Source organism: Podarcis liolepis (assembly GCF_965112155.1).
Source record: "Podarcis liolepis genome assembly, chromosome: 6".
Taxonomy (NCBI): domain Eukaryota; kingdom Metazoa; phylum Chordata; class Lepidosauria; order Squamata; family Lacertidae; genus Podarcis; species Podarcis liolepis.
In genome coordinates this window covers 98345564-98366834 of record NC_139559.1, presented here as the reverse complement: position 1 = coordinate 98366834, position 21271 = coordinate 98345564, and the positions used below count along the sequence as shown (strand labels likewise).

Sequence of the window (21271 nt, the reverse complement as noted above, 5' to 3'; positions counted from 1 at the left end):
CCGATTGCAGCTCATGGCGCTCTGAGCAAGCAGGAGGCTGCCGAATGAGGAAGCAGCAAATCTGGTGGCGGGGCAGTTTCATTTGACAAGAGGGAGGGAGAAGGTGGCCGCGGTGGCAGCAGCAGGGGGTGAGAGGGTCTTGGGGCACCTTGGCAGCAACCACAATGTCTGAGGATCAGGCGCCTACCATTGGCATCCCACTGCTGCCTCTTCCGTGCAAGCAGCCCTCTACTGCTAGGGCTCAAGAGTCACTGGCTCGCAAGAAAAACACAGGAGAAAGTGGCTTGGTGCCAGTGGACTTTGGGTAGCAGGGGGGAACACAAGCCTCCTGGAGGAAGTCAAGCTGCAGAAGGCTGATGGCCTGCAAAACTACCCTATTTACTTGGATGTAATGCACCACAGAAACTAATGCACACCCTAATTTTTGCAACGCAATTTGGCCAAAAAAGGTGGGTATTAGATTTGAGTAAATATGGTATATGCATGAGCTCAATGTATCACACTTGTTGCTATCTTCCATCTGCAAAAATTTGCAACATCTTTTTGACAGGAGTAACATTTGATTATTGGGGTGCACATTGTAATATTCGTGATTTTGCAAGGGTCAAAATCCATTTTTCTCACATGCTTGTATAAATATTGCAAACACTTTCTTGGAACTGTAGCCACTAGGCTGACTTTACTAAAAGGTGGAAAATTTAAATATACTGTTTGAGTTTAAAGAGAAGTCAGAATTACAAGCAAACCGCCTGAGAAGAATTATTATAATAGCATCAGGGCTTGCCAAGAGGAAAGTCTCTTCTCATACCCTTCCACCCAAAGGTTGTGTGACTAAGCTGCAGTTAGTCACAAGCACCATAAAAAATTCTGCACAATCAGACCCTGCAAATAATTTTACTCAAGAGAAAAGGATTCTGCTTCCATGAAACAGGCATCCAGTTCATTGTATAGACCCGGAAATTAAGGAGAAGAAGGGGTGGTATGGGGGACAACAACTGAAAGTGCCATTTCCTCTTCACAATTCAACTGTGTATTTCCACAATTTTTCAAAATGGGATACGGGATTCCTGAGCACTATCATCGGAAATGGTAACTGGAATTGAAAAAGCATGCATGCCTGTAACAATTCAAAGTATCTTTTTGTAGCACAAACTTTCCACATGGTATAAAAATGTCTTCTTCTTTTAAACAAAATGATAGATGGTAACATGGCAACGGGCAAGGCTTTATTCTAGGTATCATTACACCTGGTTATTGTTGGCCCTGCACAGGCAAACTCAGCCCTCCAGATGTTTTGGGACTACAACTCCCATCATCCCTGACCATGGTCTTGTTAGCTAGGGATGATGGGAGTTGTAGTCCCAAAACATCTGGAGGGCCGAGTTTGCCTATGCCTGTTGTTAGCCTCCCTCAAGCCAAATATATATTTTTAAACACTTTCTCCAAACGTAATAATGAAAACTTTGGCTGAGCAAGCTGCTACTTGCCTTGGGACAGAAAAAGGACAGCAATGAGAGCAAAGTAATTCAGGTGGATGTTCACTACCATCTGCCGTATATTTGCCCTACATGATCTGGGACACAGGTTATCTAAAGAACCACCTTCTCTCACTTGAGTCTTTCTCAGAGGTCCTCCTCCAAGGTAGGCGACTTTTTGACTGTGTTGTCAAAAATGTGGGACTCCAAATCCAATGTCAGGCAAATATATTTTTATTTGCCCAAGCCTTCCAATATGTGACTGAAGATGTTTTTAACTAGAAATTTATACTGATTCTAGTTTAATTAGTCTGTTATGTTTTTACTGGTCCTACTGATTTAGTAATTTAGTTCTATTGGGATTTGATACTGTTTTTTCTTGTAAGTTGCCTGGTAAGTTTTAATTTTAATATTAAAACTTAACAACATATTCACTCCTCCCATCCACCCTCAAGCCAGTCAGCCATAATTTGGACAAATAGCAGAACTCATTTATTAGAGGCATTGCCTATTATACTGACCAAACCATTTAAAAAAACACAAAAAACCTGTAGATTGTCTCAGGGAACCACTCTTTTGTCCTTGTACACAACTGAAAATAATAAGGAAATTCTGTCCTTTTTAACAATTGATTGGGTGCACTGATTTCTGAGTTCATTTAATCTTATGGTATCCCCACACAGCTCACATCGAAAGGAAAGTGTCTTGTTTCATTCAGAAGGGTCTCCAAGTGCTCTTCAAATAATGTCATGCAGTGAAATGCAGCTATTGATGGGAGATTCTAGCTATTTAATAATGGTTTTGTACATTTAAAATAAGAGAAAGGCAAAGGGAATGGGTGCAATCCACCCGGCAGCGGACTGCAATAAAAGCAGGCAAACCCTTAAGCGTTGAAATCATATTCCCTGGGATTGTGCTTTTACTAACATGTGCTACCTGAAATCAATATTTGGGTTTATATTCTCTGTGGCCACTGCAGAAAGGGGCATCTGAAGGATCGAGAGGCATTTTAATAGTAGTCTTTTGCCTTGCAAGCTGTTAAGACTGAACTGTGGTTAACACAGCATGGCCATCCAAAAATACTAACCTTCATGTCTTGTTCAGCCTTCATCGCAGTCGGGGCCTGATTGCCTCTGACTCCAGAGAGTGATCCACAAGGACCCCTGGCCATATGTGGCAAACGAGGGTGGCTCATAAGGCCTGTGGTCATCTGAGGTGGCATCTGACTAGCCAGTGCCACTGGCGGCCTCTGAACAGGCGCTGGGAAGGTGTTAGTATGTGGGGCTCTTACCAATGGAGGGACCAGGTTAGGCTGAGAGAGGATCTAAGTGGGGGAAACACAACAACAAAAAGAGAGACATTTAGCTGTTAGCATAATGCCAACCTGATCACATGGTGGCTTCTCTGCAGAGAGCACGCCTCCGCCACCAATCAGTGCCTTGTAGTGGGTGCATTTTTTCTATTAAGATTGGCCATGTTTGGAGAATTCTAAGGGGGGGGACTTAAGGTAGGAAGTGTGCTTAAAAATTGTCTTAGCACATTTCAAAACCAAAAGGGGGGGAGGGGTTCCTCAAAATATATGTCAAGATGCAGGGATTGGCAACAGGTAGGTTTATGTTTTCAAACAGAATCTGGCAATCTCAAATTTGAAGTGCAACATACAAGACATTTTTAGAATCAAAAGTACACACCACATGTCTCCATAGCATATACTTTATAGCAACAGCATTCTGAAAGTACTCCCCCTTTTAAAGGATGCTCAGTTTTTTATTTGTAGCTGACTGTTTGGAAGACTGCCTTACAGCTGCATTTCAGGTAAGTGGCGAACAGCACACAATTCACCAGGAATTTCTGCACAAGCACCAATAAAATGAGTAGAGGTGGAGGCATATGCAATTCTCAGCAGAGCCAGCACAGGAGACATTCCTGTTGTATTGTGCACTTGATGATGTCTGCTTTAAGCCGCACACTGGGACCCTTCTCTCAGACACTCTTTTCCCCTCCCTTTAAATGTTTAACACTCAAATGTAGCAAGAGCTGTGCGGAGAAGCCTGTGGTCACCTGCCTGCATTAGAGCTGTCCAATCTCTCAACTTTAGGAGCACAGATGTTACTGAAAGCAAGATACAGAATGTTTATATATATATTTGATTTATAAATTATTTAAGGAAATATTTGATAGATATTCCTGCATATAGGGGTTCTTCCATTTGAAATAAGCTGCAGATAGAAAATCTCAGGCCACTGGCAGTATAGCAGCTGCTGCCCACCTGGGGTGCAAACGGAGGAGGAAATGGTTGCGTCATTCTCACAGCCGCCGACTGAAACTGCTTCTGGTAGACGATGGTATTCATTTTATTGGCCTGACTGTTCGGACTTGTGGAAGCAACCCTTAGAGAGAAAACATTTTAAGTAAGTTAATATACTGGGTATCATAGGCACCAGAGAAACCTTTTGTTACACTTTTCATGTGCTACCTTGAATCCAGAAGAAAACTGGCCATTATTTAGTAAATGCTGTTTGTAGCGAACACAAGGAAACAGGAGTTTATTGTACAGCAATATGAAATAGAGAGATGCTAAAATTAAAGCTTAATTTACTACCACCACCCCACACAAAGGGAGAAATTAAGATTAACTATAAATTGTGGTGTTCTGAATTCAGTAGGCAGTGCACAATGTCTCTAGAAACCCTGTAATACAGCAGGAGGATTTAACACTGTTCTGTTCTTTCAAACAGAACCATGAGACCTTTGCTTTCTTCTGGCACCCAGCAAACATTCCTATGGGATACTGGTAGTTTAATCTCCTGAGCTGCTGCCACACCTGACCGGGGTAATCACTATGGCTAAATGCTTCTATTTAAAACGTGTCTTCAGAATTTGGGAAACTCCCAAATAACTCTCAGCTGGGGGCTTTATTTTACGGGAAGCACAAAACTTAGCTTTCCAAACCATCTTGTTTAGACTTCCACTGATTTTGTGCTCAGTACCGCTTTCAAAATCAATCTCCAGCTCTGATCAGGATCCAATGTACTATGAAGCGAGTTGTGTTAGCCCTCAAAACTGAGAGGGGAAAACCTGAATGGGAACCTGCTTTTAAAGCTGAGGAGAATTTCAGTGGTTTGGCATGGTGGTCAGCATTTCAAAGGGGAAAAAACATTCTAACGGATGAGTGCAAGCTTATTGTGTAAGCCGAAGCATATATTTGGTCCCCAGCCTTCTATGTTTTGATCTCTCCTCTCAATTTGTGTTCTTCAAGTAAGCATTCAAAATAATACTAAAAAGAGTCTTACAAGTCACCTTACTTTTCAATTTGAGTAATATGAGTGACTTTTGAGTAATTTGAAACCCTAAGTGCTGGCTGTAGCTCAAATCTGCCAGTTCTTCCCTCTCCAACTGAAGACCAAATACTACATGGCACTAATAAGAAGTATTTCTTCTTGCTCTGTTATTGCTGAATCCCTAATATTGCACAGATAATACTGGGGCTATGTAGAAAAATGTACAAGGAAATGAAAATAAATTCTAAGGAGCACTCTTAATAAAATTCAGAACATTTAATCAAACAGCAGTATTCACTGACATGAGTACAGTATCCAAATCATAGTCATATTGATTGTTGTCATATATATATGAAACACAATCCTATGGAAACACACCTGTGCAAGCTCTGCTGAAATAAATGGGAATTGGGCAAGTATGCAGTCATTCTGTCTTCATATTTCCTGCAAAATAAATTGCCCTGTTTCCAAATATGTTTCCTTTTTCATCTCAGTCCTGAGCAGCTCAGTTAGTTGAGCCCTCCAGCCACACAATTACTGACACTGTCTCCTTACTACAAAGTAGAGGAAATACCAAAAAGCAATCTGAAATGACTGACTGCAAAAAGAGGCCAGAATGCCTGTTAATGGCTTAATTAAAACATAAATATTCCACGCCAGCCAACCCATCCCCACATAACCCCATTTATTACATTCACTTAAAAAATAAAAAATAAAATATAACAATATTATAGCAGTTTTAAGATGGGAGGCGTGGTCCATATTCTGTGTTGTTAGAAGCATGTCTATATAAAATATCATGGCCCAAGTCAATGTTCTGCACAAATCTTTCTCCAAATTGTATTAGGCCTTATTTATTTATTAAACATTTCTATGCCACTTCACAGCTGGCTACCAGAGTGGCACCCTTACACTAATGCTTAATAAGTACTATTTCTTTAAGTGGGCTTCATCACAAATCTATGCTGCTAACTTGTTTGTAAAGACTTGCTTACCGGAAGGGACTAGACGTTGGAGTGGTGCTTCGTCCGGTGACTGGAGGTGTGCCTGGTTTAACATCAATGCCACTTCCAAAAGCTTTCAGGTCCATTTCTGACATCTGAAGCAAAGAAACCCAACCAACTTACAAAGGACACAAAATTACACACTAATACTTGCATGGGACACGGGTGGCACTGTGGGTTAAACCACAGAGCCTAGGACTTGCTGATCAGGAGGTCGGCGGTTTGAATCCCCGCGATGGGGTGAGCTCCCGTTGCTCGGTCCCTGCTCCTGCCAACCTAGCAGTTCGAAAGCACGTCAAAAGTGCAAGTAGATAAATAGGTACCGCTCTGGCGGGAAGGTAAACGGCGTTTCTGTGCGCTGCTCTGGTTCGCCAGAAGCGTCTTAGTCATATTGGCCACATGACCTGGAAGCTGTACGCCGGCTCCCTCAGCCAGTAAAGCGAGATGAGCGCCGCAACCCCAGAGTCGGCCACGACTGGACCTAACGGTCAGGGGTCCCTTTACCTTTACTTTCATGAAGGGCCCTGCCATACTCATTTAATCATCTTTACAATGGCAATAGGAGCTAGGAAACAAGTTCCACACCTACTCCAAAATCTCTTTAGGTGGTGGGGAGCTGTTGACATATTACGGTTCATACTCTCATATTCCATGTGACATAAATAATTAAAATCCTCAGCTAGGCAAACTGAAAGCTCTTAAGCACTCTCTACCAATACTCAGTGAATCTCACCAAAAGACTTATGCGTAACAGATAAAGCAGTCACTGAGCATTTGCTTGGTCTCTATGGGACTCAGAAGTACTTACTGGATAGTGTCAAATGGTCTAAGTAAATGTATTGCTATGGTGTTCCAGTATTTGGTTGAGTCCTCCAGAAAGCTATGTGCACAACACGAGCCCCTGAGCACAAACTCTGTCTGCTCAGCCTACCTCAGTCAGCTGTGCAGAGCGGGGGTGGCAAACCCGAGATTTGCATATTGCACACCAAGGTTTTTGGTGGTCTACAGGGAGCCCCAACAATTCAGTGGAAAATCAGTGGCTTTTTAAAAATAAAAAATAGTGACCCCACCAAACACTTTCCTCCACTATTTTCCAAAGTGGGCTTCCTCTAGTACTCCCAGGTAATTTTCAGTAGTATAAAAAGAACTGGAGTTTCTAACACACCATCCCCACCCCTTTGGAAATATGACCTTTCTTCCCTTTTTTGCTTATGGGTCCACCATTTTTAGTGCTACTCAGTGATGCTATTGGCTCACAGCTGGAGAAACAACACAACTTTGGTTCAGAGTATAAGGATGCTTGGGGGAGGTACACTCACTAAGTAGCCAAAAGTCAAGCATTTGACTGTGAATGTGAACCACCATAGGATACAAAACCTCCAGCCTGTGGGCCAACCTTAGCTTACCAGGGGGTCCAATTTGGCCCATGAGGCTATTTCCCTCAAACTACTCACTGTCCACCAGCTGACAACACTGGGTGATGTCAGCTGATGGGGAGAGAGAGAGTTCAATGCTTCTGGCTACTGTTTTGCCAGGGCGCTTCCCTGAAGGGTATGTGTTGGGGAACTTTGGTTGAATTAGTTTAATTCTAAACCAATTCCATCCATGCTCAATCTCTTCCATTTGCTATTTTCTCATAAACTGGTTATGGTGCTATAAGGACTGATTGCTATTCAATAACCATGGCATGCCTGATGTGCATTTGTTCATGCTTTTCTGCTGCCATTCAGCAAGATTTAAGACACAGTCACCTTTACCTTCCCAGTTATTATGCTGTGTTGAGCTCCAGCGGGAATTAGTCCTCTGAAAGGCTGGCCTACTTGTGCTGGCCGACTCAGATTCTGAGCCTGAGGCTGTGGTGGCGTGTGCTGTAAAGGAGGCTGGAGGGACTGTGGAAGAGCAATTAATGGCTGGCCTGCTGATCCAAAGTTGGGCAAAGAAAGTTGTGATCCTGGTATAGGTACTGTCACCTGGAGGAAAACGCAAGAATGATTTAGACACACACACAGATGCTTCAATAGCTAAAGTGCATCATGATTAAATTGCCACTTCTGAATACTGTCGAGAAATATACACGTGTTGCTCTCTATGTACAGCTAATATAATTCGTACCTTTAGTGCATCTGAACAGAAAGAATATACACATTTTTATCCTTTGGAGTTATAAACTTGAAAACAAATGGGCAGCTCCTGATGATTCAGAAAGCAAGCCAGAGCAGGACATGGTTCTTAGTAAACAGAATTCCCTCCCTGTCCTTCTCCTATAACTTATGTTTTCCCTATCTCCCTCATTATTCCCTGTAAAACTGAGGTTTCAGAAGCAGGAATTGGGTTTCGTGGTGCAGAAAGCAGTAACTGAAAGCATTTATTTCTTGGCCCTGATGGAGAAGACATGCACCATACAGGCTCAAAAGGACAGCGCTGTGAGGACACAATAGTGGAAGAGATGTAGTTTCTTCATAGCCATCTTATTTGTGTGGGGTAGATTTGCTAAAATTCCACACACACCCCACCTGGTATTTTAATCATGGCCCAGCCATTTCTCTGCCCCTAATCCTCAAGTAAGCCACGGAGGTATATGGACTCTACCTAGGGAGAGTACACTTAGGGATTGTGTCAAACAGGTTCCACCAAGTGGCCAGAGCACCAATAGGAACACCAGTCATATCGACTGGAAATGTTCCAAGAACTCTCAAGAATACATATGAATCCCTCAGCTTCTGTGGTGGGAGACCATCTTAATGTGTCCCCTACTCTGTGCAGAGAAACAGGAACGCAAGATATGTAAATCTCACCAGGAAATGAGCTTAAGACAAGTGTGCTATTTAAAAAAATCTCCTCATCCAAAGCACCAAACCTATACCCTGTTCTGATTCAGTGTTACCTGCCTCAGGGTGGGATCACAACATATTGTGACAGCTCTATTGTTGTCATAGTAGCCGTGAAGTCCCGAGACACCAAAGATAAGCTCACTATGGATGCTGAAAATCCACTATTAAATTGGCATGGCATCTAGGGTCCACACATTCAAAGGGAAGGATTGAGAAGAGGCTTAGCAGTGTATTTCTAACCCCTCATCTGTTCTGTCCAGCCCCCATTGCAACCTCTCTTGTGTGTCTGTAATGACTTCAGTGATGGTGTCCTCACTGGGTAACTAGACAATTAGATACAAAATACCAAAATTTAAAGTGCTATGTGCATAAAATATTAAACGAGATATAAAAGATAGCAGTATCAGTGGCAATATGGTAAGAAGACAAACTACACCCTACAACAAACAATATACCAAAATATCACATAACATGAAGGGGGAAATTTCTCCTGGCTACAACAGGGCACAAGCGTAGTTCTTAATTTATCCACTCCAGTTGCAGACCTTATCTGAATACCTTATTCTGATATTACCTTTCTTACTCAGAAGCAGCCATTCTCTGCTCTCATGTAGAGACTTCTGTCTTTAGAGCAGGGAAATTCTGGTAAACATACATACTATGCCCAATTCCCCTTGCAACTCTGCAATAAAATAGAGCCTCCATTCTTGATCCAAGAGGGATGACCTCTTTTTTATTATTGTCCCACCAGCCTAATTTAAAGATTTCCATCCTGCCTAGCAACAGTGCTGGCCTCCAATGCCACCACTGACTGCTGAGCCATGGCTTCGGGTAATACTGCAGTATGATCTAATGTAATATACCAAGTAGCCATTATTCAAAAGAGGCAAGCTTATGAAATACTTTTAGGATGTTCTCCTCTATAGAAGATCAGCACATCACTGAACAAACTGAACTGAATGGGAATTGTATACAGACATTCATCCAGTGCTCCTTTCCATTTCTATGTACTCTATGTAGAAGAAATGCCTATGTGGTTTACAGATCTGCACCATCTTGCTAATGTTTAGATGCCATGAACAACATGCACAGGATTTTTCTAACAAATCCCCAGCAGAAGCACTATAGTCTTGAGTATTTATCACCTGATCTTGGAGAAAACTATTCTCTGAAACCACATTATGGTTTTGCATAATGGAAGATCAACTTCCCAGCTGTTGACTCTAGGATCATAAGAAGTTTAACTGGAGAAGGGTAAGGACCACAGTAAACATCACAGTGATCTCTAGACAAAAGGTAGCTTGATTTTTTTAGAGTAACACCTCTGAAGAAAAAAAGAAAGAAAAAGAACTCTCTATCTATCTATCTATCTATCTATCTATCTATCTATCTATTAAAGAAAGTTTTATTCTGTGTTAGAACTGTTTTGGACTGCTATATTCAAAGAGACAGCAACTTCTCTATAAAAGAAACTATGTTCTCAAAAGAACATTCTCCTGTCAGGAGACAATGGTACTACATGCACCACAAGCACATGAACAAACACATATTAAATATAATTGAAAGCAATTTACCGTGCCATAGTTTACCTGCTGGAGAGCACTGGGAGACGGCGCAGTGTTATAGAAGCTAGTCTGACCTGGTTGCTGAACCTGTCCAGAATACAAATTTGAGGCCTGGGTAAGAGTAGCTCTGGCCTGAGAAGAGAGAGGTTAACATTTTCTAGGTGACTAGCTAAGCAAGGTTAATTTAATTTGAAGAACAGAACAGTTGTATGACCATTTCATTTTAGATTTACTCTTCTCTGTACGTTGCAGCAGGAATGTTGCTGAACTTTAATTCCCATCAGCCCCAGCCAGCATGCCCAATGGTGAGAGCTGAAGTCCAAGGACACCTGGAGGGCCACAGGCTCTCTACTCCTGCTATAAACATTTCCACATTTGGAAAAGCAGCAAGCGTGGATAAAATATGTCCCAGATTTAATTGGACACATAACTGCTATGTATAATCTATATTCAAAACAGCTGAAATACATCACTGCCAAATATGGGAACAAGGTTCTATAAAAAGTGCAAGTTTTAATGGGTGAATCAGGACTGCATCGGGGTGTGCAGGACTCTTCCATACATCGGTCTGAAATTACCTGAAACATGCTATCTCTCTGTTCCAGTTTTCCTTCCTCCCTGCTACAGTTTGGAAAGAAGCAGGTGGGGAGAAGAGGTGTATTTGGGGAATCATATCCAGGGTTTGATGGGGTCCCTCCAAGTGTGGGTAACATTGTGATCTGTCCCAGGTGTCTATGAGTCGCCTACCATTAATTACTCACAACGCCCTGGAGTGTCACTGTGTGTAAATGAAACAAAGGCGGCAGACCCAGCTGCCTGGTGTGGAGGGCCACAGCAGCTGCATGGGAATGCTGGCTGTTGACACCAGTCCAGTACAGCAAGTGTTCAACAGTATGGTGCCTCAAACAACTGAAGCACTATGCCTAATAATACACATGAGTTGGGCTGTAGCTCAGTGGCAGAGAATCTGCTTTGCCCGCAGAAGATTCCAAGTTCAATCCCTGGCACCCTCCAGTGGGGCTGGGAGAGACCCCTGTCGGAATCTGAAATGCTGCAGAGCCGCTGCCCGATAGTGAACCACTGGCCTGACTCAGTAGAAGGCAGCTTCCAACGCTCATATGACAGGGCACAATTAAATAAATGCACATCACAAAAACTGGGAAGGCTGCTTGGATGATAGGGCAGCGAGTGCCTGGGACAGAAAGGATAACATTACCCTGTAGCTCAGAGGTTTTCAACCTTTTTGAGTCCATGGCTCCCTTGGCCAACTACATGCTTTCTGTGGCTCCCTTGTGGGGAAACATTCTGAACCTCAGAAGTCCAGTTATGTCACCCCTTGCCTGCAGAGCCGGGTACTCATTGTCTCATAATGCAGATTAATTTCCCTTTTATATACACTCAGAAGCAGCACAACCATTCCATTTTGTTGTATTAAAGCTCTTGTTGTATTAAAGAGGTGATTCCAACTCTTCAGTTACTTTTCTGGGGAGGTCTGACTCTGACCTGGAGAAGATGCGTATCAATAAGCTGGGAGCCTCCTAGTCCTGAAGCTTGACTCAGTTGATGCTCATACAAGATAGGAATAGGTTGAGTATTAGATGTCTGCTGAAATGCAAGGCTTGACTGTGCCTTGGCAAGTTCCTGATGCTGCACTGCTGGGAAGTTGTGTAAGGCTGTGCCAGAAAGAACCACTGGTGACGGCTGAGACAGGCCACTTTGCATAAATGCCTGCTGGGATCTATAAAACAATAGTGCCCTGAATTAGTTAAGTTAATAAAATTACAAAAACTGGTTTCATGATTAAAGTTTTAATGTGCACTAGGCATAAAACAAGGAGAAACACACAAACATATCATACACCCCCATATTACAAGAAAAAGATTACTAAGGGGGGGATCCATGCAAATACTCAAAATTGACATTAATTTTAGACTTTTTTTGGTCTTGTTTACAGAACTGTAAGAATGGTTCTTTCTAGAAACTGTAACACATGACTTAAAGCCACTTCGCCAGCAGTTGAATAAAAGCGTCATAGCCAGGGAAACAGATTTCAAAATCTAGCACAAAAATGCACCACACAAGTTGTAAGAGCATCAAATTTACAATATTTCAAGCTATTCTGCTCAGAATTGCAGAGGAAACCGAAACTGAACAAACACAAAGGACTGGCAAGATTCTGAACAGGCAGAGAATGATACTTCATATACCACATCTATCCTACTCCCACCTCAGAAATTCTAAGCCTCCTTTTAGTCTAACATTTTCAACACTTATCCCTAAAGCACACAAAAATCTAAAATGAATGAACTTACTTTGCATAAATATTTAAATTTTAACGTGGACTGTTTAATTTCAGAACTTGCATTTTCTGGTCATAAAACAGTACAGTTTTCACAATTCTTACACCAATGAATACAAATGAAATAAATGCGTGACATAGTTAAGAGACTAGAACTAGAAACAAAATGTTAACCAAGAGGAGTTGCTTTCTACTTACCTATAAGGCTGCAATGATGAGTTAAACAATTCCTGGGCTTGGGAAACAGCAGGTGCTGCTCCTAAACCCAACTGAGCTTGATGCTGCCCTTGCAGAGGTGCATATATAGGGATTGGTATCTGCTGAACTGATGTAGGCTGTAAGGAATATAATTAATTAGATATCCAAGCAAGCAAACATACATCAGAAACTGCCTTGTCCGTCTAGCAATTCTATTCTCTTGAGGTGGCTCTCAAAGTTCTCAGTTAAAAGGATGTCTTTTCAACCTGCTTCTTGAAATCCTTTAACTATAGATGCTGTGGATTGAAACTGGGAGTTTTACTCACAAAGAAAGTTCTCTGACACTGAACTAATAATGGTGTGTGCATCTCACTAGTTGCTAAAAATATCAAAGGCGTGGGAAGTACCTGCAGATTCTGCGCAAGACATTTGGCTTGCAGGAACTGCAGACTACAGAAGATACCCCAGTTCTTGCAGCTGATGAGCATAATCTTTCACAGTAGGATGCCTCTCCTCTTTGAATACACAGTTAAAAATGTTCCAGTATGAGCCACCAGCTGTGACCACAACTCAATGGTTTAGCTGGACAAGGACATTCAAAATTGAGAATGGCTGAACTCTGATTTGGAATTCAAGAGTCAACATTTGTATTGTTATTAAAAAGCAAATATGCCACCGTCAATCCCCACAGTACCTGTGAGAGCCCTGGCTGAAATCCCTGCTGCTGGGCCAGTGATGGAGGAGCCAGTCGTGCATGCTGGGTACCAAAGAGATGGCTTGTATCCATGTAGAAAGCTGGAATTTGAGCTACATAGTCATAAGAGAAAAAAATCAGTAGCACGGCGCATGAGTTAACTAAAAAGTAAAGGTAACTGATATGCCTAGCTGCTAAACAAATACTTGGGGGGGGGGGCACATTTCAAAGGCAAGAAAAAAAGACTGATGTAAACTTTCAAAAAGAGCATTTGTGTTTTGTTTACAAATACTACAACATTCAATAAAATTTGTTGGGAGAAATGAATAGACTACAAAGTTGCAATCATGAAAGTAACCAGAAGATTTAAGAAACACCGTGCTTAAATTTAGTCACCCCTACCTTTAAATAGAAAGAGGAACCATTTATACCCAGATACAATGCAAAGAGACTACCTTGTATATTACCTGCTGCCGACTGAGACACATAGACCTGTGGACTCTGCTGCTGCTGAGCAATTAGTGATGGCATACAGCTTAGTTGGGAAAAGTGACCAGCAGATGCCAAATTACTTGTCTGTAACTGCTGTGGCTTCACTTTACAAATGTTGGGTGGATCAGAGGTTGTGGTTGTTTTTGTACTCAGTGAAGAGGTAGTGTATGTTCCAGCTCCTAAAATTACAACCAGCAAAGCACTGCTTTAATAGTTACTAAAATCTAACATGCTTCAGTAAGCTAGTCATAAATTTGGTGTACCCTAAGTAAAAATGCAAGTTGCTAACTACTGCAGTACTTTATTCAAACATTCTACTTCTGTATTAAATATTTAATTAATTAATTAATTAATTTCTGCCACAACCTTCTTTCCAAAGAAGACCAGGAAAGCTAACAACAAAGCAGCAAAATATCATCAAAAATTTTTAAATGAATACTTAAAAACATTAAGAACACCTAGAAACATTCAAACACAGTTAACGTATTCTTACAGGTAATACATTCAAGGTTGCCAAGAACAGAATATTTCAGTCATCAAATGCTTGGGAGGTCTTGTCATGGATCATCGCCAACCAGGCAACACCCAGACCTTCCATGCCAATTGAAGGGTGCCTACAGGAGGATTTGCCTAAAGTAGCTTCACAGATTACTTCTTCCTATATGTGATGGCCCTAGTTGGCCCCCAAGTCTGTATAACAGAGGGATGTGTGGTAATAATGGTGGCCGCGCATTCTTACAGGGTCACATTTCCTGGAGACTTGTCAAAGGACTAGCATCTTTTGAAGTCTCACAAGGTCCCTTTACTCAGCTGGCATTCTATGCCAGCATTAGGGTCAGTATAATATTCACACATAGTGTCCCACCCAGGAACATGAGGGTGAAAGGTTGTAAACAAATTAAAAATGATGATGATGATGATGATAAACCACCATAGGACATATACAAGAGAATGATACATATAGCCAGAGTTTCCTTTGCAGTTTTCAGGACTGCTTCTTCTATAAATGAGGGAGCAAATTGTTTCTCTCCCTGCTCCCTGAATGAAGAAGCAGTCTCAGCAGTTGTGGGAGTTGCACTACATGCATAATTCCCTGACATGAGTTTTAAACCACTCTTTTAGACTGCAGTTAACTTTTTTCAGTAACATCAACTGCTTTAGAGCAATGATTCTTTAAATGTTTCCTGGGAGACACTATTGTACTATGAGAGGGGGTGAAGTATGTCATGGAAATGTAAGTCCTCTCATCTTCCACTCCATTATGCCACTTCAAGGAGGCTTCATTCTGTCAATGAACAGGCATAAACAGCATCCAGAGTGAGTAATTTAGACGCTGATGTACAGGCTACGACCATTTTGTGCGATCATTTTAGCCCTGCCCCATTCCATCCCTGTTCTGGATTAAGTAGCATGTTCACAGCTGTTTCCTTCTGAATATACCAATGTTCTTATGTGCTTAAAATTACACATCACGTGTTAAACTTTCTTAAAAATTGACCCACAATCTACTGGACAAATGCTACTTCAAGTGCCAAAGAGCTACCTGAACCACTGTGCTAGATTTGTAGACACGCTTGAACCTAAATACTGGTTTTCTTCCCCAACATTCAGTTGTATTAAAACTTGATCAGACTTTATTGTCCATAATTAATGGGATTTCCAGTGAAATTCATGTACTGTAGTAAAACCTTATCTGAGTGTCTTAGGTGGAGGAGGAAATCCTGGAAACTTTCCGTTACAGGCAACTCTCTGTTTGCATTCCAGGCATTCAGACGGGTCAGTGGAGCGCCTGTCAGCCCACCCTCTTCCAGGTTCAAAATAACATGCTCATCGGTGATTGCGTGTCATGTGAACATGTGAGAAATGGTCGCCACCTGTATTATGGTTTAATTACGATACCTCTATAGTCAAGGTAAACTAACCAGAGCAGGCAAGCGAAGAACAAGCTAGCTATGTGTGTTGCTTTTAGAATAGAGCTGAATAATGCAGAGAGTTAAACAGAACTGGAACCTGAGTTTGCGTTTACCTTCTTCCTTCCCCATCTCTTTAGCGTCATGTCTTTTAGACTGTGGCCAGGGCTGTCCTACCTTGTTTCAAGGGACTGTATGCAAGCCGCTCTGACAGGCTTTTAGACTGTAGGACTATGAAACTTTCAAGGAGATGAGTAACTATATAACCTTTAGAAGACATCTGAAAGCAGCCCTGTATTGAGAAGCTTTTTAATGTTTAATTATGCTTTTATATATGTTGGAAGCCACCTAGAGTGGCTGGTGCAACCCAGTCAGACAGTCTGCGTAACAACAACAACAACAACAACAACAACAAGGCTGTAGTCCAAATGTTTATACCTGACAATGAAGTTGTAGGTGTAACTGAAGCCACAGGAATGGGAGGCATTGATGCACTTGAGAAAGAGCTGTATGTACCACTGGTTGGTCCACTGCTGCTGCTGCTGCTGCTTCCGCTGCCACTGCCACTGCTGCTACCACTACTACCACCTACTGGAGATGCTGATGATGTAGCTGGTGAATTCTTCTCCCCGACATTTGGTGAATTCTCCCATGCTTTGCGAGCAGACTCCATCTAGTCAGAAAAAGGAAATGGTTCCACTTTGAAATACGAATTTAGCCCATTTAATTTCCACAGTGTCTTATTTTCACTTTCTCTCTCTAGATAGCATCCATACTCCTCTAGTTAGCTGTCAGGGAAACTGAATTGTTTTAGAATATTAGAGGTATAAATTGTTTAACGTTTTCAGAAAACATGGGGCAAGCATACAGAAAAGGTTAGAGCCAAGTGTGAATCATTACTAGCTTTGATACATTAAAAAAATATTTTCTCAAGAAAACCTTTTAGAATTATTCCTCAGCTATTTAATTCACATATTAAAATTACATCAATGGCACCATTAATCTAACACATTTTACACTCTAGATCTGAATCCCAGGGACCCACAAGTATGAAATATGAACTAAGCCAAATGTAGCACAATCCTGCACATTGACCATAATACAGTTTTTGAAAACCCCGGCGAAACGTTTGCTTTTTATACCACAGTTTAGAACTTGCCAGTAACCAAAACCAGGATTAAATAGGTTTAAGTAAACTGGGCTATAGTGGAAAAAGTCAAAGAAGAGATTTGCAACTACAATTTCATTAACTGCTATCACTGGGCTTGCTTTCAAGTATAAAAATGTGCCCAAGACACATGTCAACTCTTCATGGTTCTATATTGAATCTACCACCTCAGCATCTCTGAGCAGTCCTGAAAAATGCATAAACTATGCATAAGCCACCATATTAATAGTACTCATACCTAATGAGGCATCATAAAATTGAACAGATTGTTACTTCTCTGGAAGTTGTATTTTTGCAGTGATTGAATACAGAAACAGGTGGTGAAGATATACAGTTGCAATCAAAATTATTCAACCCCCGTTGCAAATCAGGTTTATTATCAAAATTTACAGACTTTCAGCTGTTTGCAATGAGCAAATCAAACAAAAGCAACTGAAATAGCTCAACACAGTGGATGCTTCAAGTGATTTCTCCAAACTCACTATTATTCAACCCCTTCATGGCAAGCATCTTAGCAGAGCAGCCTTTTGCTGCTATGACCTGCTGCAAATGAGATGCATAGCCAGACAGCAGCTTCTGGCAGTGTCCCCGAGGAATCTTAGCCCATTCCTATGAGCAATGGTCTCCACTTCAGTAATCTTCTTGGGTTTGTGTGCTGCAACCACCTTCCGACCAGAGATTTTCTATGGGGTTCAAGTCAGGTAACTGTGATGGCCACAGCAGAACCTTCCAGGACTACTTCTGCAACCAAGCCTTGATGGAATTTGAGGTATGCTTGGGATCATTATCCTCTGGGAAGGTCCAGTGATGCCCAAGCTTCAGCTTCCTCACGGACAGCCATGTTTTCTTCTAAGATTTCCTGACACTTCAATGAATCCATCCTGCCTTCCACATGCTGCATGTGTCAGAGGATGCAAAGCAGCCCCAGAGCAGAGTGTTCTTTTCATTCTTCTTCCTCCAGACACAGTGCTGATCCATGGGGCCAAAAAGTTCCAATTCTGTTTCATCACTCCACAGAACCGTATCTCAAAACTTCTGTGGCTTGTTTATATGATTTTTGAGTATACTGGAGCTGAGTTTTCTTGTGCTTTTGGTTCAGTAGTGGTGAACGTCTTGGAGTTCTGGCATGGAAACCTTCTGCACTTAGTAAGGCGCCTTACTGCGCTCACGGAAACATCAGTGCCTGCTGTCATCAAGTCTTGCTGCAGCTCTTTTGCAGTCACTTGAAGGTTTTCCCCAGCCTGCCTTCTCAGTATTGTGGTTGCTGCCTCAGATAGCTTCCATTTTCTGCCCTGTCCAAGTAGTGTAACCACTGTTCCTTTTAACCTTTAACTTGCGAATTATGCTTTCAACTGTGTTTCTGGGAACATGCAGTGCTTTTGCTATCTTCTTGAATCTTGCTCCTTGTTTGTGAAGGGCGATGATATCTTCTCTTATCTTCTTGGACCATTCTCCAAGAAATTCATATTTCTAACATGCAGCCAAATTTGACACTCAGCAAACACCTAGCCAGCTCAGGTATTTCATGTCGCTTTTGATTTCAATTGCTTTTGTTTGATTTGCTTATTGCTCAAGCACACCTGTTGCAACTAATGTAGCCCTTGTTCAGCTACATAAGGTGTGCTTGAGACAACACCTGTTGTATTTGTGCTGTTGTGAGGGATTCTATTCAGGGGGGTTGAATAATAGTGAGATGGGAGAAGCCAGTATAAGGTGCAATTTGAGCTGAATTTGGAGAAACCACTTGAAGCATCCATTGTGTTGAGCTATTTCAATTGCTTTTGTTTGATTTGCTTATTGCAAACAGCTGAAAGTCTGTAAATTTTGATAATAAACCTGATTTGCAATGGGGGTTGAAGCATTTCAATTGCAACTGTATACTGTGGTTCTTAAATTATGGAAGAAATATAGCTTAGATCTTCATTACCGTTGCCTTCTTTGAATCACTTCCAAGATGCTATGGCACTTAAAGGCAACCCATGCCCTGTATGTTGCCCTCACCCTTCTCCCATGTGATCAGTTGGTTGCTTCCTGCAGCTGCCAAAATTACCCTGCTGCCTATCAATTTCAGCTGAAAAGTTCAGCCTAAAAAACCCTGGTATTTACTTCCTTCCTTCCTGGTGTTTAATCATCTGCTTTGCGCTCCTGTGCCACACAGTGAGTACTGAATGACTGCCACCACTGCTCTTCCTTTTAGTGAGAGAGGATGGTTGAGTTTGGTGCAGAAAATGGCAGCTCACCCACAGCTGTGGCCTCTTGCCTGCCTTTGAGCTAGAGCCTGGCCTGGCCTGATAACCCTTGCCATTACCCCAACAATCCTTCTAACACCAGCAGGAAATGCAGACAGAGAGTGCAATTTCAAAATACAGCTTGCTCTTCAAACCTGCATAGGGCAATTAGGAGAATACTGGAGACAGCCCATTGTATGTGTGACCACGCCCTGCAACCTGGCAATTGCAACAATCCAGCCAAGATTATGGTGTGTCATGAGAGGCTTGCTGGTTTTGCCCCCCACAAACTGTAGGAAACATTTTTGCCCACTAGTGTGTGGTCCTCAGGGGGAAATGTTGCTTATTCCTGCTATGGCTTTCAGAAAAGTAACAGTAAGTCAGTCTTCAGATGCCACAGGACTTGTAGTTGTCTATGCTAGACAATTTTTATGGATAACCACTTTCGATCATGAGATTATGTATTATATGTATCCGTTTAAAATCAACCCTATTTTCTAATGCAACTGTTTTCAGCTACAATGCATGCTGCAAATTAGCATCTTACTGGAAATTAATCCAGACAAAACTATGTATTGGTTATTAAGAGTATTTTATGGCTTTAAAGCCTCCCCCCCTCTATTGAGTTTAATATACAATTATATCCCTAGGTGTAAAATATTCCAGATACTGCACAGAAATATCAAATATTCATTGCAGAACACAAAAGGTTCAAATGTAAAACCTATTTTAACGAAGACAATAGCATGATAAGAATCCATAACAAGACATTAGATACTGTTCATAATACAACTGCTGTATTAGAAAATGGCATGTGCCTTCATCTACCTTCCTATCATCCTGCCTGTCCACATTCACAACAACAAATTACATGTAAACTTTATACCAAATACCCAAATAGTTCCTCAGACTAAACAGAACAAAAAGGTACATTACTTTATCACAGAAATGCTTTCAGCTGAATACATCCACAGAGGCACAATAGTGAAGCTTAAATGATACGTCAACATGAAACAGATCAGAGAGGAAAAAGGCAGCACAGCCATGTCAATCTAGCAACAATTGTTGAGTGTAAGCTCTGCTGAAGTTATGCACATTTACTTTACAAGTTGCTTTCAGCCCAGTGCTATGTCTGTTGGACAATTTTCATAAGTATTTTGAAATGTGGGCCAGGTCCTCAAAAATTCAGTCTAGTCTCAGCTGATTAAGAGAGTTACTAGTATATACATATGATGTATGTCAATAAGACAAGAACCCCACCCTCTAAAATCTGTAATCATAGGAGGCACGTTCCTATTTGGAACCTCTCTCACAAAAGCTCTATTTAACTGAGTTATGCAAATACATGTTCTACCACTTTGCGGAACTGAGAAGAATTGGTATCAATCTGTAAATATTGCTACTGAGACTCACTTTGCAGCATGAGATGCACAATATAGTCCAAATGAACACTGTCAGCTATGAACACTACCTGGCTGCCTTCACACACCTACCTCACACAGTCACTAAAAGGTCACACCAGTTACCACTTAATAGAAAATATTAAGCTATTAGCAAATTCTAACACTGCCAGTCTCCTGCACAAAGTGTGCTGCATCAGCCAGCCAATATACATTACATATTGCTAACCTCAACAATAATTGCTCAAAACAATACAAGCTATTTCACAGAAAGGCATCTGGAACCACCTATCTATACATAGCTCATTTCCCATATACTCTCTATAGGAGGAGAAAATCACAATCACCCTAATAAGTCCTATCTAATATTCTGATGTGTATCCTAGGATTTGGGTGGCAAGAGTCAGCCAATTGCTGTTAGTTACAAAGTGGGGTCAAAGAAATGTAATGAGCCCCCTTAGAAACTCTTGTTCTAGTGGTCTAAAAAGCAAAAACTGCCCTTTTGGTCTCTCCACTGAAGTTTGCCAGCAAGATCTTGATGAAGTCTTTCCCCTGCATGCAAGAAAATGACCCTTAGAGGGATGTGGTACATACCTTGAGGGTGAGGTCCACGGTAGCGGGAGAAACTGGAGTTAGGCTGGAGCTCTGTTGTAGAGCCTCCCTCCTAGGGAGGGGAAGGGTGTGGGGCAGGGGCACCTGAAAGGCAGGCAACACACATCACATTCT

General features: G+C 41.7%; 1 protein-coding gene across 40 annotated transcripts in view; it reads right to left on the bottom strand.

Annotated features, from left to right (window-relative positions):
• PRRC2C (proline rich coiled-coil 2C) overlaps positions 1-21271 on the bottom strand; it is a 79002-nt gene that overhangs the window by 3901 nt on the left and 53830 nt on the right. For 3 of the 40 annotated variants that reach the window (XM_083506955.1, XM_083506977.1, XM_083506989.1), the window contains exons 24-35: positions 21140-21241; positions 16188-16422; positions 13815-14018; positions 13348-13460; positions 12654-12790; positions 11660-11894; positions 10166-10288; positions 7518-7730; positions 5752-5855; positions 5135-5200; positions 3745-3865; positions 2563-2799 (exon numbers count right to left, since the gene is read on the bottom strand). In XM_083506955.1, coding sequence (XP_083363081.1) covers positions 2563-2799; positions 3745-3865; positions 5135-5200; positions 5752-5855; positions 7518-7730; positions 10166-10288; positions 11660-11894; positions 12654-12790; positions 13348-13460; positions 13815-14018; positions 16188-16422; positions 21140-21241 — 1890 coding nt within the window. The remainder of the gene's footprint in view (positions 1-2562; positions 2800-3744; positions 3866-5134; positions 5201-5751; positions 5856-7517; positions 7731-10165; positions 10289-11659; positions 11895-12653; positions 12791-13347; positions 13461-13814; positions 14019-16187; positions 16423-21139; positions 21242-21271) is intronic. The other 37 variants (XM_083506993.1, XM_083506962.1, XM_083506974.1 and 34 more) reach the window with 31 other exon arrangements.